General features: G+C 58.5%; 1 protein-coding gene across 1 annotated transcript in view; it reads right to left on the reverse strand.

The window, feature by feature from the left end:
• Positions 1-4,631: 4,631 nt before the first annotated feature.
• Bicra (BRD4 interacting chromatin remodeling complex associated protein) overlaps positions 4,632-23,480 on the reverse strand; it is a 69,176-nt gene continuing 50,327 nt past the window's right edge. Inside the window, exons 6-15 of the mRNA XM_027945740.2 lie at positions 21,374-23,332; positions 20,675-20,851; positions 11,155-11,787; positions 10,834-11,014; positions 10,443-10,552; positions 9,648-9,709; positions 8,584-8,732; positions 8,338-8,432; positions 8,036-8,138; positions 4,632-6,599 (exon numbers count right to left, since the gene is read on the reverse strand). Coding sequence (XP_027801541.2) covers positions 5,515-6,599; positions 8,036-8,138; positions 8,338-8,432; positions 8,584-8,732; positions 9,648-9,709; positions 10,443-10,552; positions 10,834-11,014; positions 11,155-11,787; positions 20,675-20,851; positions 21,374-23,332 — 4,554 coding nt within the window. The 3' untranslated portion in view covers positions 4,632-5,514. The remainder of the gene's footprint in view (positions 6,600-8,035; positions 8,139-8,337; positions 8,433-8,583; positions 8,733-9,647; positions 9,710-10,442; positions 10,553-10,833; positions 11,015-11,154; positions 11,788-20,674; positions 20,852-21,373; positions 23,333-23,480) is intronic.

Here is a 23,480-nt window from a genome sequence, read left to right on the forward strand (position 1 = left end):
TTCTCTGCTTCTGTGGCTGTCCCCCTCGGGAGAACACAGCCCCCAGGGCAGGGCTTTCCCGCTGCGTGGTCCCCTGCCTTGTGCTCAGGGTCTGGCGCCCTGCCTGACTCGGGCAGAGGCTCCTTCCAGCCAGCTGAGCACTTCCGTTGTGCAGGGCAGCTCTAAGCTCTCAAAGTGACCTCACGGACCCCTCAGCATGTCCCAGGGACCAGGTGTCCTTACCCTCCTTTTACAGAGGAGATAGTGGAGCCCAGAGAAGTGAATTTAGAAACTTGCTTGTTCAGGACTTAGCAGCGCCCCTGGCCCACAGTAGGTGCTTAAGAAACATCAATACTTATCATCCATATCCAGAGCTGAGCTCTTCTCCAGGTCCGTGAACCTCTGGGATTCCGCACAGGAGGCCTTGGTGACCTTGCTCCTCTGTGCCTCAGCTGCCCATCTAGAGGCCTTTATCACTTCCCTTGAATCTCTGCTCCAATGGCCTCTTCTGAGAATTCCCCACCCAGTCCCTGGCACTCCTGTCCCCCTCCCTACTTGATTTCCCACCTTGGCCCTTGTCACCATTGGCCAGTCTGTATGTGCTACTAATTTTTCAATCCCCTCTCCTCCAGTTAGAGTGTCAGATTCCCAAGGGCAGGATTTTGTCCAACGTGTTGGCACTCAGTGCCTAGAACAGTGACTGGCACACAGTCACTTTTTTATTAAAAATAAACGAACTTACTCAGGAGGCTGAGACCGGACAGATTGCAAGTTTGAAGCCAGCCTGGGCAACTTAACAAGACCCTACCTAAAACAAAACAAAACAAAGGGCTGGGGAGGGCTAGGACTAAGTGGTAGACTGTCCAGTGTGTGAAAGGTCTTGGGTTCAATCCTAAGTATAAGATTTTTTATTTTTTAAATCAGGAATAAAACCCAGTGGAGATTAACCACAGAGCCACATCCCAGCCCTTTTTTGTGTTTATTTTGAGATAGGATCTCACTAAGTTACTTAGGCCCTCACTAAATTGCTGAGGCTGGCTTTGATCTCATGATCCTCTTGTCTGGGCCTCCCGAGACACTGGGATCGCAGGCATGTGCTACCATGCCCTGCTTGAATTTTTTTTCCCCAGTATTTGGGGTGGAACTCAGAGGCACTCTACTACTGAGTCATGCCCCCAGCTCTTTATATCTTTTTATTTTGAGACAGGGCCAATCTAAGACTGGCCTAAAACTTGTGATCCTCCTGCTTCAGCTTCCTGAGGTTATAGGTGTGGCCACCAGTCCCAGCAAAAATTGTAATTTATAAACTATTTAATATTTACACAGAAAATATTTCATTGATTACAATAATGTACGTAATTGGGGTGATGAAAATATTCTAAGATTGTGGTCTGGGAAGGTGGCTCTGTGGTAGAGTGCTTGTCTAGCATGTGTGAGACCCTGGGTTCAATCCCCAGCACGTGCAAACACACACACACACACAGCCACCCTAGAGGGATCTCTGAGTGTCCAACCACTTTGTCTCTTTGAATATGCTGAATAGCCTAGGTGCTGTCTTGCCTGCATGTATTTCTGTCCCTGTTTCCTGAATCAGGGATCCTATTTCAGGGGTTGCAGCCTCTGGGGTCCCCCTCCCCAAGACACTATCTCATTTTTATTTTGTTCTGCTTTTCTGGTTCCCTCCTTCCCCATCTGTCCAAATGGTCTGGAGAAAATCTGCCACGTGCCACACATGAATGGACCTTGAATAAATCACACCAAGTGAAACAGCCCGTCACCCGGGGACAGACGCTGTGTGATTCCACTCACTGGGAGGGACCTAGAGGAGCCAGAGACAGAAGGCAGAATGTGGTTAGCTGGGGGTCACTGGACGCTTACAAATGGTCAATATGTTCAGTTGTGCGTTATGTACATTTTACAATTTTTTTTTAAAAGCAAAAATTTAAAAAAATGGATGGAGGTGACAGCCAGTGTGTCTGGATTTTAGTGGCTGAAGTATGGGTGCTGTCTCTCTTGGTTCAGACCCTGCCTGCGTCCCTATTACTGGGCCATGTCGTGGAGCCTCCTGATTGACCCCGATGGTTCCGCATGGGAAGGGGAAACCCACAGAACATCACCAAGCTGCAGCTGTGACCCGCGAGCAAAGAGGCTTATTTTGTGTGTTCATGGAATGGCAGCCGTTGCCTTCTTCTGCTCCGCAGCACGCAGTCACCCTTTCAGAACGGAGGCCCTGGAAATCAAGGCCACCCTCTGAGTGCGGCCACCAGGGATCAAGTCCTGTGTCCTGTGTGATCCAAGACCAGAAGAGCGCCCTTCTCTCATGGCGCTTTATTTCGGTCTAGAGCTAGGAAGGGAGCTAGCCCATCCCTCTGAGCCCCCATTTATCAGCTACCCACCCACAAACAACCCCACGGGCCTCTAGAGAAGATGGGCGCGTCTGACAGGCCCAGCCGCCACTGCCATGGTTGCCTAGGCTGGCACAGTGGGCTTGGTTGCCACTCCCCCACCGCCCTTCCCCACTTGGCCGTCAGAGGGCGCCAGTGAGCCTCGTCAGCTCACAGTCCTCCAAGGCTCAGAAGCTGGCTGTGGTCCCCTCTTAGAGGGAGAGCCAAGTCACCCCCAGGAGCACAAGGTCCTATAGGATTAGGCTTCCTTTGTTCCCTCCTGACCTTACTTCGGTCTTCTGCCACTTACTTCCTGAGTTCCAACCCCACTGGTCACCTTGCTGTTGGCTGTTCCTTGAGTCTTAGATGCTCTTGGCCCAGAGATCCCTGATGTTTCCTGCTATATTTCATGCATGACTCTGCTTATATGTAACCTCCCTTGCCACCTGATCCTGAGACATGTCATGTGCAGTTGAACAGGCTGTTCATTGTACAAGTCACTGTGAATGGATGAGAGGGGGCTAGAATCCAGCTCACCTCCAAAATCCAGGAGGCTGCAGGAGAAAGGGGCACCATTTTCTAGTTTACACAAAGGGGACTAGCGCCTCCCTTGAGAATGTCTGTTGTTGTAGGCCACCCAGTTTGTGGCATTTTGTTACAGAAGCCCAAGGAGACCAACACACTTCGATTTGACTCATCACTGTTTGGTAGCCAATCCTCAAGATGTGCGTCAGCCATATTGGTGAATCTGTCTACTCACCGAAATTTCTTTGAACACCTTAAATCAATACCCCTGGTACTTCCACGGGCATGCACAGGACAGCAAAATAGCAAGTCACCCCCACACGTGTTCCCAGGCAATGTGGAAGAGGAATAGGCGCCTCTGTGCCTTCCGTTTCAGTGCTCATATTGCAAGCAAGTCCCTTTTATGTGGCACCACATTTTCCACATTCGGGAGCTTCTTGAGTGATTCATTGTTTAAAATGGCCCCTAGTGGAGACTGAAGAGCTGCCTTGGTCACCAAGCGCAGGGCTGTGTTGCGCCTCACGCGGGGGGATATGGATAAGCTGTGGCCAGGCACAAGTTCCATGCTGTTGGCTGAATTCTGAGCCAGGGAGCCAGCGGCACAAGGGTCCCTGGCTATCCTGGGAGACTGGCCCCAGGCCCTACATCCTTGTCTACTCAAGTCCCTGATACAAAATGGCATAGTGTCTGCATATAATTATGCACATCCTGCTGTATGCTTCAAATCATCTCTAGGTGACTTGTCATATCTAACGCAACGTAAAGGCTAGATTATGGTTGTCATGCTGTATTGTTTAGGGAACTGTGACAGTCAAAAAAGTCTGTACATGTTTAGTACAGATGCAGTTCTTACAGAAGCATTTTTGATCCTGTTGGCTGAACCCACAGATGGGGAACCCCGGGATGTGGAGAGCTGATTATATATATTAAAAAAGGTAATCTTAAACAGCAACATATGTTGGGTGCAGTGGTGCACGCCTGTAATTCCAGCGACTCAGGAGGCTGAGGCAGGAGAATGGAAAGCTCAAGGCCAGGGACCTGGGGATATAGCTCAGTTGGTATAATGCTCGCCTCCCATGCACAAGGTCCTGGGTTCAATCCCCAGCACCAAAAAAAAAAAAAAAAGTTCAAGGCCAGCCTCAGCAATTTAGCGTGGCTCAAAGCAACTTAGCGAGACCCTGTCTCATAATAAAAAGGGCTGGGGATGTGGCTCAGTGGTTAAGCACCCTGGGTTCAATCTCGGGTACTAAATAAAACAGCAATGAACATAAAAGGAGCTGACATACTGATCAGCTGATGAAAGCATCGTGGCCAGAGGCTGCCAGGACTCTTCTCCCACAGAGTGTTTCTGAGGATCATAGAATCTTTTTTTTTTTTTTAATATTTATTTTTTAGTTTTCGGCGGACACAACATCTTTGTTTGTATGTGGTGCTGAGGATCGAACCGGGCCGCACGCATGCCAGGCGAGCCCGCTACCGCTTGAGCCACATCCTCAGCCCTGGATCATAGAATCTTACCCAGAATATTTAGAACGGCCTGCCCTGGGCGTGGCTGTTCACCCTCTGCCTCCTCAGATCACCCATTCAAAGGGGCCTGTCTTGTTCATGAGTACCCCTGGGCCTGGTATGCAGAAGGTGCTCAAAAACTGGTATGTGGTTAGTCCCTCCCGCCCTCCCATGCAGGCCTAGCTCCTAAACCCCAACTCCAACCCCACCAAAGCAACAGGGCCAAAGGGGCTTGAGTACAGTTTTAAAAAAAGGATCAGTTTTTAATTTACAAGAGTTCTAAATGTACAGAATTCTCCTTTAAAAAAATCGTTATACACAATAAATACAGTACAAAAAAATTTATCTTACAGTACTAGTTTTGTCTCCGAGATTTCAAAACGTGGCGCGGGCAGCTGGAGGCAGGAAGAGCAGAGGGAAGACCATGGGGGAAGGGGAACGCGCCCCCAGTTTTCTGTTGCTCAGATTTCAAAGTGGAGGGGTGGGAGCATGTGGGAACCTCTCTCACCTGCACGCGCGCCCACGCACGCGTACACACACGTACACACACACACACACACACACACACCCCGAGACCAGGCACAGGGCTGGACGCGCACACGCACGTCTGCGAGGCAGGCGGTCTGGGACACTGGCTCCTGCCCTCTTCTCCGGTTTCCTTTTACAGCCAGTGGGGGGCGCTGGGGAGACGCTGCGCGCACCCGGGAGGACACCCCCAGCCCCAGCGCCTTGGGCCATGATCTGTGGATCCACACATTCAGGTACCTAGAGGTGAGCAGTGGGAGCCACCAGGTGCCCCCATCCCAGGCAAACACTCGCACGTGTCCCCAGACAGGGGCGGGCGGTGGCAGAAAGTGGGAAGAAACAAGAACTGACACACCAGGACGGCCCCTCCTTTGGCTGGGGCCATTCTCCATTGCAGCCCCCTCCCCTAAGCCCACGCCCACTCTGCCCACTCTGCCGAGGCAGGAGGCGGGGAGGAGGCCTTTGTGACTCAAATAACTTAGGCAAAAAGAACTGTCAGGGGATCCCCGGCTCGGCTGTGTCCCCCAGGAGGCTATGGTCGGATGCCCAGCGGATGCCCTGGTGGCCGCGACAGGGATGGGAAGACCAGCCGGTGTTATCTGTTCAACGTCCTGGCGCCGAGGCCGCCGTTGTGACTGGAGGGTGGGTAGGCCTCGGGCCTGTGCAGGGGCGACGGCGAGGTGGGCGTGACGGCCGCGGGGCCGGCGTGGGGGTACGGGGGTGCGGGCGTCCTGCCGGGGGCCTGCTGGAGGTTCAGGATGCTGTCGATGGCGCTCTGAAGGTGTTCGGTGAGCGTGTCGTCCTGCGGGCTGTCGCTGGAGAAGCTGGCCTGGTCCACATCTGGGGACTCGGACTTGCGCCGCTTGGCAGGTGGCAGCGGGGGCGCCTCCCAGGCGGCCTCCCCGCTGCCCCCGCCCTGCCCGGCGCCGGCTGCGGGCTCGGGCGGGGCCCCCTTCAGCATGCGCTGGTACAGCTCGTCCTCCACGGCTGCCAGCTCGCGGATGAGCCCGCTGGTGGCTTCGTCCACTTTGGTGGGCAATGGGGCGGGACTGCCGCCCCGGGCCCTGCCTGTGCTCTCTGTGGCGCCGGGCGCCTCCACGTTCTCACGGTAGGTCTTCCGGAGCGGCAGGCGCGGGCAGTGCGCGGCGGGCACCGCGGCCTTGCGGTCGGCGGGCGGCGGGTGGTCCACGGTGCCGTTCATCTGGCCCGTGGGCGGCGGGGGCGGCGGGGGCCGTGGCGGGGGCTCGGCCACCTTGAGGGCGGCAGGGGGCGGCGGCGGGGGCTGGTGCACAGGGTCCAGGGCCGTGTTGTGCACGACCTTGCTGAGCCCGGCCTCCTGCTTGATCTTGAGCTTGAGGCCGATGCGGCTCCGGGCTTCATAGGTCTTGATAGGTGGGCGGTTGCGGGAGGGCATTGGGCCATCCTCGTCGGCATCCAGGGATGAGGCCGCAGAGGACGAGGACGAGGAGGACAGGGAGGACGATGCCCTGGCCCAGGTCACCGACGGGGAGCCACCCGCTCCACCATGGCGGATCACGAGCTTGGTGGGCAGGTGTGGAGGGGGCTGGGCTGAGGCCCCGGAAGCTGAGGACGATGGCGGGCCGTGGCCAGTCAGCCGATGACCCTCGGAAGAGGCTGAGACAGGGAGGCCAAGGGAGCGAGAGGAAGACACATACTCGTCTGCAAAATCAGAGGGCAAAGAAAACCCACAGGAGTTAGGAGAGCGCAGAGGCCCCAGAGCCGAGCTAAGACTTGGTGTCACTGAGCACCTGCCCTAGGCGGGCTTCAGGCTGAGGCCTTGATTCTGCACATCCTCAGGGCACAAGGCCGGGTGTGACCTATCAGCCATCCCAAGCCCTTCCTAAACTAAACCACACTCTCCCACAGGGCCACAGGGGCTGTTCAAGAGGTAAAAGAACTAACTAAGGCTCTCAGCATAAAACAAAAGGCGCAGTTTCTCGGTCACACCGGCCACACCCAGCACACTGGCCAGCACCTATACAGCAGCTTCACCACCGCAGGAAGCTCTACTGGCCGCACTGTTCCTTGTGTGTATTTAATGTGGAGGGAGGAGGGCATTTCATTTGGTGGAGAAATCTGGTCTGAGGTGATGTGAGGGTATTTGTGGTCTTGACTACACAGTCCGGAAGCCCATCTCGTCCACTGCAGAAATCCTCACGTGTGTGTGTGCTCACAGGCTGCTTCCCAGAGCCCGCTAGACACTGTCCATGTACCGTGTCACATTCCTGAAGGCATATCCTCTCCAAACAGGGCCCCCAGGGTTTAGGATAAAGGGCTGTATACTGCTACTGGAACCTCCCACTTTACAGATGAAAGAGAGGTCCTGCGAGGGTAAGTACCTCGCCAAGGTCCCACGGCCAGTCAGTGCCAGAGCTGGGGTTGGAACCAGGGAGTTATGGTCTGGTTAGGGAAGCACCTCACCACCACGAGCTCCTGCCCCACTTCACCACAGCCACACCTCGCACCCATTTAAGTACCAGCTGCTACTTTTTTAAAAACTAAGGTTTATCACAACCCTCTGAGTTTGATTCCCAGCACCACACACACAAAAAGTAAATAACTAAAAATAAAAACAAGATCCAGTCTAGCAGAATGAAAGCCCGTGTTGATGGCAGGTACAGGGACAGTGCTTTTCTCCAGGGAAGCACTGGAGGGGGTTAGACTAGAAGGTGGGCAAGGGCTAAGGGGACACTTTGGAAAACCATGGCTGGATTTGACTGTACCCTTTCCTGCATCGACTAGGGAGAGGCTTGTGAGAGGCAGTAAAAAGGCAAAAAAAAAAAAGGGCCACTGGCTCTCCAGCAGGCACAGGACTGGCACCTGAGTGGGCACGGTCACTGCATGTTCTGTCACCTTGGAGCCCGCAGTGTTTGCCTCCGGGTTCTCCTGCTCTCCTGGGGATGGCAGGATACTCCCTCACCCCAGGATCCAGGGGAGAAACCGACATAGGCGTGAACTGTGCGAGGAGAGCAGCGCCAGAGAGCCTGCCGGCCAGGGCGGGCGCCACCTGGTGGTGGAGTCAGGCAGGGGCCAGGTCAACGCAATCCTAAGGCGTGGGTGGGATGCGAGCGCCACGCCCTCCCCTCCTCTCTCACCCGGCTTCTCCTTGGCAAGCTGTTTATCCAAGGCAAGGGTGGTCTTCTCCTCCTGAATGAACATTCGGTCGATCATTACCATCTCAGCCGAGGGGCTCACCCTCTGGTGGGGTTGAGAAGAGAACACAGGTTAAGAAGCAAGATGGGGGCGGGGTCTTGTGATCTGACCTCCTGCCTCCCTGCCAACCTCTCTTCCCGCTAAGGGGCAGGAAGCCCTTCCCTGCTCAGAGAGGGGAAGGGAAAGGCTAGGGTCATAGGCGGGAGGGAGGGCAGGGAGGAGTGGCAGGGGGTGTGGCCCTTACCCGGGACTCCTCCAGGAGCAGGAGCCTGTATTTATTAAGCATGGCCTGGGTGCGCTTCAGCAGCTGCGTGGAGACCGTCTCAAACTCCTCGTCCACTGCCAGGAAGACAAGCGACGGGGCCAGCAATGAGGGCGCAGATTGTGCTGGGACCGCAGGTCAAGTGCACATGCGCTGACCCGTCTCTATCCTTTGGGCCTCCTGCCCCTACCAGGGCCTGGGGGTCAGGGGACTGTGGGGAGGCCTCACCTCTGTGGTAGTCGTTGGGGGAGGGGAGGGCACCCTGGTAGACGTGGTAGGGCAGGAGGCGATGCAGGGCGTCCTCGAAGGAGGGGAAGGCCGTCTTGTAGTCGGGGTGCAGGACCGAGCCCTGGTGTCTGTGCAAATGCTCTAGGAAACTGGGGCAGGGAGGGGTGGGAGAGACCACACAGAGCAGGGTGAGGGCCAGGAGGGAGTAAAGGGCAAGGGACCTGCAGCGGGAGGCTATGGGCACACGTACCCAGCCTGGGCCCTGTTCCACTGACTCCCTGCCACCAGCCAAAGGCAGCAGTGCCTTCCTAGAGGAAACCGAGGCTGCGAAAGGTCACTCCTGCCCCAAGAACACAGAGCAGAGCGCCAAGGAGTGCTGGACCGCAAGCTCATGCTCTGTGCTGTTCGGTCTCCTGCCACCTGGCAGCAGTGTCCCCCTGTCCCTGGCCCCACAACCCTCTGGGGAGCAGGGTGTTGTGGTGGGTAGGTGGCAAGATCCTGTTCCCTCCCTGGGCTGCCGCCTCCTCACAGCGCCTGCTACAGCGGTTAGGTCTCCATATCGGGGACCGACCGCCTCCTGCCACTGGCCGGACTCCCAGCACACCTGGGGGCAGGGGCTCTGGTCTTGTCACTGCGGGGCTGCCAGCATGTACACACTGAGCACCTCATACACACTCGGTGGGAGGAGGACCAGCATCAGCGCCCACCACCCGAGCACCCGCCTCTCCACCGAGTCTTTTCTGCCTCTCAAAACACGTCTACCCATGCAGCCAGGCACCCTCACCTGCACCCTTGGCTCTAACACCCACCTGCCCACAGGTTCCATTCCCTTCACCCCACCCTGTGCCAGAATGTCTGAGCCACCGAGGGAGACCCAGCTGCTGCCCCCTAGAAGCCAAGGCCCACTTGTCCCAGCCAACCCTCACCCCACTCTCGTCAGCACTGCATTCTCGGGAGGGGGAAACTGGGGGCCTGGAAGGTGCTGGGGGGAAGCAGAGACACTGCTGAGGAACACAGCCTTGGGGTGGCGGGGGCAGGGCACAGGGCAGGCGGCACCCACTCACCAGGCCTCCTTGCTGGGCTGCAGCGTGGGGGGCTTCTTGAGGCTGCTCAGTTTGCTTTCGTACTGGGGGGGAAAGGAGGTGAGTGACAACGTGACGGGGACCCTCCCAGGTGTCTGGACCTGCTCCCCTCCAGCCTGGGGCACAGGGAGGCAGGGGTCCCGGCCCTAGCTGCAGGGGAAATGTGGTCTGGGCTGCGCTGGGGACAGTGGAGAGGGTGACAAGCAGGCCTGAACCCTGTCCCCTGCCCAGGCTGGTCTCTGGGTCTGTCTGACTCAGGTCTCATGTCTCGTCCCTTCACCAGATGGTCCTGTTCCCGAGCCACTGTTTGACATGTGGCCCCTCCATCTGCATGCTCTGTCTCCACCCACGTCACCCTCTTTCCCCTGCCTTGTCCTGTCTCCCTTCTGCCTCTGGCAAATCGGTCATCTCCACCTACTTGGGGCCCTGGTCCCTCTGACCGCCCTCTCCCCAGCATCTGAAGGCCAGTCTGCCTTACCTGGTCCTGGTGTCGCTGGCACCACCTGACCTGTGGGTCTGTCTGGAGTCCTGACCCTGTCCCTCCTGTCCATGTCAACTCCCATCTGGGACTGGCTCTCATACTGTCACCCGGCTGTCCTGGCACCTGTCTGTCTGTCTGGGTTTTGACCTCTAAATCTTGGTCAGTGGGTCCCATCTGCCCCTTCCTGCCCATCTGGCTGTTTCCAGTGTCCTAGTTCAGCCTGCCCCGCTGGCCCTGTCTCCCAGTTCCCTGATGACGCCCGGTCCTGCACTGACCCTGCTCTGAGGACCTCTTACCTGCAGCCCGGAGGACTTCCCTGGCCCGGATACAGCGGCCTTGGCCACACTCAGGGTTGGGAGGTTGCTGGCAAAAGTTTTGCTCTCGGCAGGAAGCAGAGGAGGGAGGCCTGGGCGGGGCGGGGAGACAGGCCTGGGGTCACTGGCACGAAGGCCAGCTGCACACGTGTGCTCCCCTCTGTGCCCGCCACTCTCCTCCGGTCCTCTGGCCTTGACAGACACAAGCCCTGGGCCAGGGCAACAAGCCCTGTCCCCTGCCTGCCTGTGGCCTGATGTCCGGGTGTCGCCCTGGGCTGGCAACCCCACAGCTCTGCCCCAGCCCACCCCTTTGAATCTCAGCCCCCACCCCGCCTTCAGCCCGGGTCTCTCCTGTGTGGGCTCCTCCCCCTACCTGTGGTGGCCATGGGTGCCTGGGCAGGGGGATGGCTGGAGGCGGTGGGGGTCCCGGATGGGGCCTGCCCACTGACCAGCACAGAGGCAGTGGGGTTGGCGAGGGACCCCAGGCTGGTGGAGGTCTGCGGGACGGTGGGGGCCCCCCCAGCCTTGTTCTGGAGAATGATTCCGGACGGCACCTGAGGAGGGGACAGGTGGTTGAGGGGCAGGGGCACGGGCTAGGCGTGAGGGTGGCCAAATGCACCAGGGCCAGGAATGAAGAGCCGGGAAGCAGAAGGGATGGGCCGGGCGGGACGGCAGTGTCCCTGTGGTCCATTACCTGGTGGAATCTCTCCAGAAGAGCCTTCGGCTGGGGCAGCGCTGGAAAGGGGGTGGTCACCATCTGGAAGGTCCGAGGAGGCGGTAGGGGGGGCGCCGTGGGCTCGGGGACCAGGTGGAGGGTTGGTGGGGGGGTGGGGGACTTGTGGGGTCCCTGGCCAGGCGGGAATTGGAGCTGGAAGTCGGGCGGCGTGGGGGCTGGCAACCTGGTGGGCGTCTCGGAGGAGGCTGCCCCCGAAGAGGTGGAGGTAGGAGGGAGGTGGGGGGCTGGGGGCAGCGGACCCTCAGGTGGCTGGGATGGGGGGCGTAGGGGGGGCTGGGGGGGGCCAGGGGCAGTGGGGGCCGGGGTGCTGGCTGGTGGGGGTACACCCAGCTGGTTCTGGATAACAAAGATGCCGGGCAGAGTGGGGGGCGCCTGGGGTGGGGGGCACGGGTGCAGGGCTGGCTCTGAGGGCGGGCGGGACAAGCTCTGGGGCTGGGAGGGGGGGCGGGAGTGGGGGCGGGAAGGGGGGCGCGACGGGGGCCGGGCAGGGTGCGGGGAGGGCAGGTGGGGGCTGTCTCCCAGAGGGGCCTGGTGAGGTAGTGAGGGGGACGAGGAGGGGCCCGGGCCCTTCAGTGGAGCTGCTGCTGGGATCTGGGCGGGGGAGGGAGTGAGAGGGAGGGGCGGGGTCAGAACAGCCTGGGTCCCACTGCTCCCAGAACTGAGGACCCAGCCACCCCAGTCTGAGCCCCACTCTGAGCCTACCTCAGTCCTGAGGAAGGACCCCACGTGGCTACCCTTCCCCGTCCACTCCGCCTTCTCTCTGTGCCACCTCATCCCCACTGCCCCCCACCTCCGCCTGTCCCCACCGTCTCCCCCACATTTCCCTGCCCTCTGACCTCCCTCTGCCTCCCCCGCCCTGACCAGGTGAAGGCAGGTCCTGCAGGTTGCAGGTGGGCAGCAGCAGGGGAGCAGCGGCAGGCGGGGCAGCCCGGGCCCAGGGAGGCCAGGAGCAGGGAGCAGGGGGCAGAGCGGAGCATCCCGGCACAGCCAGGGCACAGCCAAGGGACAGCACAGGCACGGCTCTGTGGCCAGGGTGTGGGCGCGGAGGCTGGGGCCATGGAGCTGAGGGCAAGAAGCAGCTGTGGAAGCCCGGCCAGGCCGGTTCACAGCCACATGGGTGGGGAGACACTGGCAGGTGTGTCCTGAGCCCTGTCTGTCCACCTGCAGGGCCATGGCCGTGCGCCTAGCTGCACAGCCCTGATGAGGTGCCTGCACCCTTATCAGGCAGAGCCCGAGTCTGAGGACACAGGCAGCCCAGCACGTTCTGAATGCCACACAGCGACCTCCCTAAGCTGGCCTCTGCCAGAGCACCTCAACCCTCTGAAATCTCTTGCCAAGAAGTCAGCTGCCACCAACCCTGACATAGCAGTCACTATGCAGCCAGAGAGTGCCAGCCAGGAACCCAACACTGGCCCCACACCCTGACACCTGCAGATCTAGCACACACAGCTGGGCACCTGCACCAACCCTGCCACCCCCGCCCCCTGCCCCGTGGCCATGAGAGCAGGGACGACTGGACGCATTTCACAGAAGAGAAACAGGCCGGGGAGCCCCGGAACCACTGGACGGGTCAGGCTCGGAGGCTCTGACGGCAGCTCAGCACCTCTGCCTGACACCACTTGGACACTGCCGAGCCATCTTCCAAAGCTGGCTGAGGACCCAGGACCAGGGAGCTCAAGGGACCTGCCAAAGGCCACCCGATGTTGCCATGCTCCAACGCTGGGCCCCAGCCGTGGGCCTCCCATGTGGGGACAACGTGGATGCAAAAACTCATGTTCGAGTGGCTTTGTCGACTGAGAATCCTCCTCAGCGTCACCGCAACTGTTTCAGAGTCACCACTAGCCCTGTCCTCCAAATCTGGGACCCTTCCAGCTCCGTCCAAAACCTGGCCCTGAACCACTTCAGGGCAACTCAGAGACAAAACAATGAAAATAACCACACAAACACCTCCCTAAAGGACTACCACCCCTAGGAGAGGTCAGAGGGCCAGCCCGGCTCACCACAGGGCTGACGGGACAGTCCCCTAGGAAACCCTCCAGAAGGCAGCTTGGTCTGGGCCTTTGAAGGGTCATGACTGAACCTGGTCGATCTCGCTCCAGGATCTGTGGTAAAGCACACTCAGCCAGGCTCGGGTGGGAGATAGAGGGGACAGGAACCCGCAAGGCAGGGGTGGGTCAGTGCCCTCTAGGGACGTTTCTGACCTTGTGTGTCACTTTTAAAATTTGAGAAAGAGGAAGAAGGGCTGGGAGTGTAGCTAATGATGGCAGGGCGCCTGCCTAGCATGCCCGAGGCCCTGGGTGGGACCTCAGTACCGCAAAAAAGAGGACAAGAAAGAGAAAGGCAAAGAAAGAACATCGGGCGCGGGCTTGCAGGCCTCCCACCGGGGACAACCCAGAGGACCGGCAGCCAGCCAGGAGGAGACCGGTGGGGAGGGACCACAGTGCCGCCCACTTACCACCCCAAACGCCTTCCCAGGGGCTCAACAAACGGCCACACGGAAGCGCTGGAGAGCTATGTGGACTGGGAGGACGCCGCCGGCCATGGTGAGGGGGCAGCAGGTGAAACCGGACTGTGGCCAGCAGACTGGGTCCTGCACTGCATGCTAAGCTCACCGACTTGGACGACAGTACAACAGGTAAGTGAGAGTGCTCCCGTCCCCCAGGGCTGACCTATCACACTGAGATGTCCAGGAGTAAAGAAGTGTTGTTGGCGATGGGTTCTCAAGTGACTCCGATGGGAGACGTGCCCACAGGTGAGAGCTCCAGATACGGCTAACAATGCAGAAGGTTCACGGTGGGCGACAGGGTAGGCAACCAGCCTCCAAGTGGCCCCTGATGATCCCCTCCTCCTGGTGTTCAGTCACCTCCCACAATGCACCAAGGCTGGTCTGTGACCAGTGCAATTTGGAATGGCAGGTGTGGTCAACCGTAGGTCACTTCCCAGATTCGGTTATAAAACAAGACTGTAAATGTCACTCTGAGCAGCCCCACCTGGCTCTCCTTCCACTGGGGAAGCCAGATGTGGCCTGTGCGGACCTAACCTTTACAGACCCCCCTCGGGGAAGCACTGAGGCCTCTGGCCAACAGCCACAGGAGAGCTGGAAGCAGACTCCCCAGCTTAGTGGGGCCCAGTGACTGCAACCCCAGCTGACACCTCGATCATAACCTCACGAGGGACTCAGAGGCAGACCCCTCAGCCCGCGGCTTCCAGGCCCTGACTCACACTGAGAGACACACTGATGCTTGCTGCTTTAAGCTGCTAAGTTTTAGGGGTCACTTATCACACAGCAACAGATAACTAACAAATGTGGTTAAAGAATAAAGAACTCTTCGGGTGCCCTGGCGCACACATGCCTGTAATCCCAGCAGCTCTGGAGGCTGAGGCAGGAAGATCCCGAGTTCAAAGCCAGCCTCAGCAAAAGTGAGGTGCTAAGAAGCAACTCAGTGAGACCCTGTCTCCAAATAAAATACAGAATAGAGCTGGGGATGTGGCTCAGTGGTCGAGTGCCCCTGAGTTCGATCCCCAGTACCAAAGAGAGAGAGAGAGAGAGAAATGCACATCAAAAGCAGCCCAGAGTGTCATGTTTTAACTCATCACTTTGGGAATAAGTCAAGTGTCCAGTAAAGACTTTCATGCACGTTGTCCACACTGGACAGTCGGCTACGACTCCAGAGGGGTGCAGTTCGCCCGCAGTGACTGGATCGCGAGTGCACATCCGCTTATTGCAGCCAACAAGCTCCCAGGAAGTGAACAGACTGCCGCACGGGGAATGTGGCAGGGACTGGGGCTTCTTGCGGCGCCATGTGGAGCCTAATGCCCATCAGTAGCCACGTACCAGGGAGATGAACACCACTGTCCCCAGAGGAAGGCTTCCAACTATACCCAGGGATGAGGACACGTGCCCTAGGCCACCTAAACATATAATGCACAGTCTGGGGGCCAACGGGACAGAACGGAAAGCTGCCTTTCAATAGACTGCACCCACACGAGGACCTGGAAGGGTGTAAAAAACAAGTTGCCGTGGGCTGGGGATGTGGCTCAAGCAGTAGCGCGCTCGCCTGGCATGCGTGCGGCCCGGGTTCGATCCTCAGCACCACATACAAACAAAGATGTTGTGTCCGCTGAGAACTGAAAAATAAATATTAAAAAAATTCTCTCTCTCTCTCTCTCAAAAAAAAGAATCTATTAAAAAAAAAAAACAAGTTGCCGTGGTTACCTGGAGGGGGACAGGTGGCAGTAGGCTGGGGAGGCAGGGCCAGGGTGACACACTGTGCCCTGACACAGAAGAAACCCACGACATTACCAACTGCACCCATAGGGTGCCATTACAGGGGATTTTTTTTCTGTATCTTCTAAATTTTCTAAATAAGCATTAAATTCTTATGTGTATACATGTGTGTATATGTACACGTGTATACACACACCACACACATGTCCCTCCTGGTGCTGGGGAGTGAGCCGTGGGCCTCATGCATGCTCAGCAAGTGCTCTACTAGGCTGCACTCCAGCCCAATCAGTTTTGAAAACACTGCCACAGGAGTATTTATCAAGAGATTCTGGCCTGGGGACAGAGCTCATTTGGTAGAGTGCTTGCTCTCTACATGTATAAGGCCCTGGGTTCAGTCCCCAGCACCACAAAAAAAAAAAAAAGATTTCAACTGTCCATGAGGATGGCAAGATGCTCGGCCTCGTGTACGATTAGAGAAAAGGACAGGGAACTGATGTTCTGTGGCCCAGGGAAGAGCAGGCTAGCTGTGACCTGGTGCTGGTGGGCTGTGGGAGGAAGCCCTTGGTGGCCCAGCCCCGTGCAGGGCAACCAGGTGACATTTACATAAAATGTTTGGGAAGCGCTTTGCTCTGAAGCCCACGGTTCTCCTTCTAGAAATCTACCCTGCAGATGTGTTCAGTATGGACTCCAGATGTTTTAAGTGCTGTTGTTAGCTGTGACAAGGGACCACCTTGAGTATTCCTGAAGAGGGAACTGAATACATACTTCAAGGTGACTTCAAACAGCTGGCCCTGTGACAGCTGAATGGGGAAAGAGGTATATAAAGGAATTATGTCTGCACTGAGCACGTTCAAACATTTTTTTCTTACTATTCCCTGAGGAATACAGCGTGACAACACTCACATAACACATCGTCTCAGGCACTGTAAGTCACCTATGAACAACCTAAAGCCCAGGGGAGCAGGTGCTGTCAGGGTGAGGCACTGCTGGACAGAGCCCTCGCCCAGCTCACACGGCCCTGGGTTCCAGCCCCAGTACTGTGAGAATCAACACTGAAAAATCCACGTGAGGTTACGGAGGGGCTCCGCATCTACAGAGCCTTGGTGTCTGCGTGGGGGTCTTGGAACCAACCCCCCTGCAGGGAGGGAGGGATAACGATCATGAGCCACAACAGAAAGACCTCAAAGGAGAGCACACCAAGGCCACAGGTCAGATCTGCCCACTGCCTGGCCTGGCCTACCATCTTCTATGTCCCACGAGATAAGAAACATTTTTACATTTTTAAATGATTGGGTGAAATTTTAAAGTAGAATAGTATTTTGTGACTCATGAAAATCATATGACATTCCAAATTTCAGTGTCTTGGAGTTTTACTGGAACATTCCAAGCTTGTTTGCTGTGGTTTATGCTGCTTCTCCACTACAGCGAGAGCTCAGGACCGGCACGCTGGCTCATTATGGCGAGCTTGCCTGGAGAAACAAATAACTAAATAATGGAGAAGGACAGAAGACTTGGCCCGGTTATTTTTGTTCCACAGTAAAACATACACTCTTTCCAGGCGCCCAACCCTGACCTAAGGGCATTACATACATCAATTTATTTAGTCCTTGTAACTATAAAGTAGCTGCTATTATCCTTATTTTTACAGATAAGGAATCCGAGGCCCAGAGAGGCCAGCAACTTGCCCAAAGTCACAGAGCCTGTGGGGCCAGGGGCCCAAGCACCCTGCCTCACAGTCCTCCCAGGTGTGGGTGCCAAATGCTCCCCATGCCCATTCGCAATGACTCAAGTCACCCCATTTACGAAGAACACAAGAGAGAGAATAGGAAACACTGGTGTGCATCATGCAGGGCACCGGGGAAGCTCTGTGTTCAGTGACACATACACACAGGTGTTCCCTGGGTGGTGACATTAAGAGGCACTCTGATCCAAGGTGGGTGGGGAAGTCGTCTGAGAGGCAGGCCTCCAACACTGTTGCTAAAGAAGCAAAGCCGGATGCACAACGCGGTTTGAGGGCTTCTGTCTGCACAGACATGAGAGGAAAGTGCATGTGTACACAAACGCACACGCACGCACACACACACACACACACATGCACACGCACTCGCACGCATGCACAGTCAAGTCTACCTGGGTCAGAGCTCAGAGGCTGGACGGCAAGGAATTACTGCTTGAATCTCATATGCTTCTCAAAGTGAGTGACCACATCGCTCCAGGGCACCCTTGGTGACCACTGACCCCCTCACTGCTCACTGACCACCACTGGAGAGCCTCCCACACGTCAGGCATCAGGGTAGGCAACCGCTGCACAGGGCCAAACCTGTGCACTGACCCAGGCGGCCTGTGTGTGATGGAATCAGCTCACATCCCTACCTGCCGGTCCAAGTGCCCACAGGGTCACTACCATCCCTGAGCGCTAGCCTTTGCACAGCCACCGCGTGGTCAGTCGGGGGCCTCACTCCATTCTGCAGGTGAGGAGACTGCACTTCTGAGAGCTGACTACACAGAGCGGGATTCACACCTAGGCCTGTCTCTTGCCACAAATTGCCAGGGTTTGGATCCAGGCTCTGCCCTGACCAGCTGGGCAGCCTGGGCAAGCAAATTCATCTCTCTGGGCCTCAACTTCCTCATCTGTAAATGGGGGATGAACACCACCCACCTGAAGGAGGCGCCATAGGGTTTTGATGAGAGGCTGGCTGTGAAGTGTGCGGCTTGCACCGAGAGACAGACAGGGCTGCCATCTGTGGAGTGATTGCCACACACCCTCTTCCTCAAGCCTCCAGCCCTTCAGCCATTTCCAAACCGTCCCCCAAACCTTTGCACTCCTCTCCCTCATCTCTGCTAGCTCCCAGCCTGAGACACTGCCCCCTTTCCCTGGAGACCCCCCAGCCACCTCAAGGTCTCCACTTCCACTCTTGTCTTCCGACAAACCATCTTCCAATGGCAAGTTACCGGAGCATGCTGCGGCCTGGCTGGGGACTGTCCACCCCTTCTAGGTCCAAACTCCTCGATGGCCCATGGGAGCTGCGGCTTCTCCGACCCATTCTTGCTCTGCCACTCCTCCCCACTGCCTCATCCCAGCCTGGGGCTCTGCAAATGCAGGGTCCCCTCAGGGCATAGGCCCTCCTGCACAGGGAGTGGTGCCCCTGCTACACTCGCTGCTGCCACCACCACCAATGCCCTCTCTGGCTGGCTGCAGGCCGGTGACGGGCCTGAGTCTCCCTCCACTTCACTGTGGTGGGCTCGACACAGAGCCGGCCACGGAGTGCTCCTGAGGCTAGGTGTCCCTCCATCCTGTGTTCCCATCCGCTGGGCACCCGCTACCTGCCAGGCACTTCTGGGCACAGGGGACACACCCCCTGCCCTCCCAGAGCCTAGATTATGGCAGAGTGCGAGTTACTCAACAGAGACCGTGCCCTTTGGGCAGGAGGACACGAGCACTTTGGAGAAGGCAGGAGCAGGCTGGGCTGCAGTCTCTGAAGTGCCCGGGGAGGAGCAGATAGGGCCCTTGACCTGGGCTGTCTGGAACTTCGTTTTGCTTTTTGGTACCAGAGACTGAACCAAGGGGTGCTTAGCCACTAGCCACATCTCCAGCCCTTTCTATTTTATTTGAGACAAGGTCTCGCTAAGTTGCTGAGGCTGGCCTTGAACTTAAGATCCTCCTGCCTCAGCCTCCCAAATCGATCCAGGACTCTGTTTTAAAAGTGAAAGTCCTGCGATCGAGAGCTGAAGGCTGTACTGGTGAACAGGGAGGGCCTATTGCCTCAGGACGAGCAGGAGAGCTAGCACTCAGCACGCATCTTCTCATCCACAACCACCAAGGCGCAAGAGTACACAGGTCTCCACAGTGCCCTCAGGAGGGCTCCCACACCCTAGCGGGGTGGCCTGGAGAGGAAGTCACCAGCCAGGCAGCTTCAGCTCATGCATTTTCAAAACAGGACCCCTCATCCCCCTGCCCCTTCCTGCCTTTCTCCCTGGGTGCCATCCTAACCCTGTGTCTCTCTGGTGACTGTCACTGGCCCCAGGCCTCCTCCCATAATGACAGCTAGGAACAATAATGACCTAACCATTTCTGGCGGATTCCCTCCTTCACTGCCTACAGCTGCTGCCCCTCCCCCATCCGAGGGAGGCCTGAAGAAGCAGGTGGCTCAATGTCACATGGCAAAACCACAGCTGTCCAAGGCCAAAGGCCATGCTGATCTCTGCCACCTGGCCCATGCTGAGGCCACTGCCTCTTCTCTCCACCTGTCCCTTGTCCTTTTCAAAGACTACACCATCCACTCCTGCAGAGCAAAGTGGCCCTCCATGACTTCTTATGTTTACATGACAATGACTCATATGAGACAGGAGCTCATTTTCCCTACAGGTAGAGTTTCTATAAATCAATAATAAAATGACCAGTGACCCAAACTTTAAAGCAATTTCATAGAACGGAACTTACAAATAACCTTTCCTCTGAAAACTTGCCTGACCTTATTCATAATAAAAGAAATACGTATTGAAACAACATACGGTAGTTGTTGTCACCTATCAGCTTGGCCAAGTTCAATACCAGCGAGACTTCAGGAAAACAGGTACAAATCATGTACTGATGATGAAGATCAAGCCGATTTAGACCCACAGAGGGCAATCTGGCCAAGGGCAACCCCCTGTAAGAACTCAGCCCACAGAATCATGGACACACTCATTCTCTACAACTAATGACCAAGCCTGGCCGAGCACGCCACCACACAGCTGTAGAAAAGAAGAATGTCTCTAAGGTCACTGGAAATGATAAGATGCGACCTGTAGGCAGAGTATGTTGTTTTTGTAAAAATGGAAAGGAAAGAATGCACGTGTGACTTTCCTCCATGTACAGAAAAGAACTGCAAGACGCCACCCCAGGGAGCTTCAGAGGCTGAGGAAGGGGCTTTTCACCACCCCTTTTAGCATCTCCTGGGATGTGAACCCTCGGGGGCGTCACTTACTCCAGTGTGAGCATGGCAACTTTAAGAAATAACTTATTTCCCGCTGGAGGCATCCTGTGTCCCTGCCTAGAGTGTGGGCTCCCAGGGCTGGACCTGGTCTCAACTGTCCCCGCTCTCTGGAGACACTCACAAAATATGGACAGGCGGTGGGGGGGGGGGCAGGGGGCCAGGGGGCACACCGAGTCAGCGAGACAGAGGCAGGCAGGGCAGAGCGGGGAGGAGAGCAGGAGCAGGGGCGAGGCTGGGTCTCAGCCAAGGACAGAGGCTGCTGGGGTTCATCTACCTGGGGGGCTGGAGCCGGGGAAGCCTGGCTGTCGGGGGCCTGAGGGCCGAGGCCAGCTCCTTTGGCGGTGGGGGTGGCCAAGGCTGGGTCTTGGGCGGGAGGCGGGGCGCTGACTATGACCGAGGCAGGCACGGAGAGGTGGGGGCCCTCTGTGGAGAGGGGCTGCTGGCTCCTCTCCTGCAACGGGCAGCCCGCACAGGGTCAGAAGACCACCCCACGGACCCCCGCCCCCACCAGAGACCGCTGCTCCCCTGGGTCCAGCAGCCAGCGTTCCAGGGGCCAGGGAAGCTGCAACCCGGACCCTGGGCACCAGTCCATTGGGTGTCTTCCAGCCCCACCCACTCCCCCCTTCTGCTGTCTGTCTGTCCGTCGCCCGGTCCTGCCCACTGAGAGGTCCTCCTCCTTGTCTGTCAGTTGGCTAGCAGGTCCCTTCCCCTGACTGTCCGTCCTTCCCCTGATCTGTCTGTCAGCCAGTCCTGCTCTCTGCACACCCGCTGGCCAATCTGCCAGTCTGCCCCCTGCTGTCTCGGCCAGGTCCTTCACCCTGACCTCCTGGGGGTCAGCTGTGCCCACAGTACCTGTGCTGAGACACTTCCCCCTCCACCGCTGGCTGCCTTTTCCACATCTGGTTTCGGCTGGGGGGCAACCCTCAACTCCCCCCCCTTGGCCCAGTCCCCCCGCCTGGCCCAGCCCTGGTACCTGGGGCAGGAACATCTGCAGGGAGTCCTGAGTGAGGATGGCCGTGGCGGCTGCAGAGGGTGGCTGCCCCAGGACGATCTTCTCCGGGCTGGATGCCAGTCCTGGGCTGGGCTGGGGGGTGGTAGCCTGAGGTGGGGCAGCAGCCTGAGGGGTGGGGGCCTGTGGGGGTTGCTGCACTTGAGGCTGTTGGAGGCCCAGAGGCAGTGGCGTGCTGACCGCTGGGGGGACTGGGGGAGCGGGCTGCACCGTGAGGACTGGTGTGGCCTCCCCGGCGGTGGCAGCGGGGGTAGCCGGCTGCACCAGCCCATCGGGAGTATTGAGCATGGCCACGGCACTGGGGGGCAGCGTGACCCCCTGGAGGACGGTGGTGGCAGCAGGGCCAGCGGGTGCCGGCTGGCTCTGTGTGGGCAGGCTGCCGGCAGCGAGTGACACGGGCATCTGGAAGAGTGCGGGCTGGCCCACCTGGATGGGGGCGGCCGAGAGGATGTGGGCAGCACTGTGGGCCCCCGAGTGCGGGGCCAGCACAGGGCCCAGGCTCAGCGGGCCTGCCAGGTTCTGGTTGGTGAGGATGGGGTTGGCGATGAGTTGTCCACCTGCGTGGGGGGCGGCGGCGGTCAGGATCTGTCCCCCCACGTTGGCTGGCAGAGCTGAGAGCGACTGGGGGAGCTGGACGGCAGGCGTGCCGGGCAGCAGGAACTGGTTCTGGCCGGGCAGCATGTGCTGGGCTGGGATGACGATGCTGCTGCCTTGGTTCAGGAGGTGGAGGCTCATGGACTTGTTCAGGGTCCCGGGGACCGGGGATGGGGCTGCGCCCGTGGTGGTGACAGGGGGCTGCTTGAAGACGTTGGCCTGCAGGGCGGGCGCCGGGAAGCCCGAGAGCACCACGTTCTGGCCTGCCTTGCTCGCTGCCATGAAAGTCAGGTTCTGGGGGGCCTTGGGCGGCTGCTGCAGGGTCCCTGGTTCGCCCTGGATGGTGAGCGTGGCGCCCGTGGGGGCGAACGGCTTGGGCGTCAGCTGGTAGAGCTTGGGGGGCAGCACGCCTGCAGGCTTGGGCTGGATGGGTGTGGGGGTGCGGTGCAGAATCACATTGGGTGCCGGCACCAGTGGCGACGTGCCGAGGCCGGGGGCCACCGCCAGGGGCTGTCCTGAGGGTGCCCCGCTGGCTGCTGCCGTGGCTGCCCCCGTCCCCGCGAACACAGAGTTCCCGTTGAGTGTAGTGGCTACAGCCGCCGGGAGGCTCTTCTGGATGACCAGGCCTGCCCCCTGGGGGGACACACCAGCTGAAGCCAGGGTCACTGGCTCTGAGGGCCCAGCTGCTGAGGCCAGGTAGCCGCTGACAGGCACCTGCTTGGCCAGCAGCTGGGAGGTGGGTGGGTTGAGCGCCATGACGGGCTGCCCCACCACCTGGATGGGTGCCAGGCCAAGGGTGGCCGCTGTGGTTCCCCCAGGGCTGCCATTGGGCAGGCCCTGGAGGCCTGGGATGGGCTGCAGGGTCACATTGCCCAGGCCTACGGGCTGCAAGAAGGGCTGGACACTCAGGGCCTTGTTGACCATGTCCTGGGGGGGGACCAAGGCCTGGTGGGTCAGCACAGTGGGTGGGGCCTGTAGCCCCAGAAGGTCGGCACTGCCTGGGAAGAGGGCCTGGGGTCCTGCGGCCACAGCGGCTGCCCCTGCAGCACCCGTGGGACCTGCCCCACCATCCGCGGGCTGCAGGGTGGGCAGTTGGAAGGGACCCAGGTCCAGCTCGGCCTCGGCCTCGAGCGTCTGCTCAGTGATGTTGGCTTCCTGGAGGCTCTGCTGCAGGATGTCGCAGGGCTGGTCGGCGCCCCCGCCGCCCCCGCCGCCCCCTGTGGCGGGCGAGCCCAGAATGTCATCTTCCAGGAAGTCCAGGTCCACACTGGGCGCCGGCTGGCTGGGCTCTGGGTTCAGGTGGTTGCCAGGAGCTTCTTGCACATGGAGCTGAGGTGAGGGAGGGGAAGGGGGAGAGCTGAGGTTAGTGAAGAGCACACCCGGCGTCACCGTCACCGCAGCCTGGTCAGGAAACTCCACGGGCTGCAGCTCAGCGTCAGAGCGCTCGCCTGGCACTTGCGAGTCCCTGGGTTCGATC

This window comes from Marmota flaviventris, chromosome 18 (genome assembly GCF_047511675.1).
Source record: "Marmota flaviventris isolate mMarFla1 chromosome 18, mMarFla1.hap1, whole genome shotgun sequence".
In the NCBI taxonomy this organism is placed as follows: Eukaryota; Metazoa; Chordata; class Mammalia; order Rodentia; family Sciuridae; genus Marmota; species Marmota flaviventris.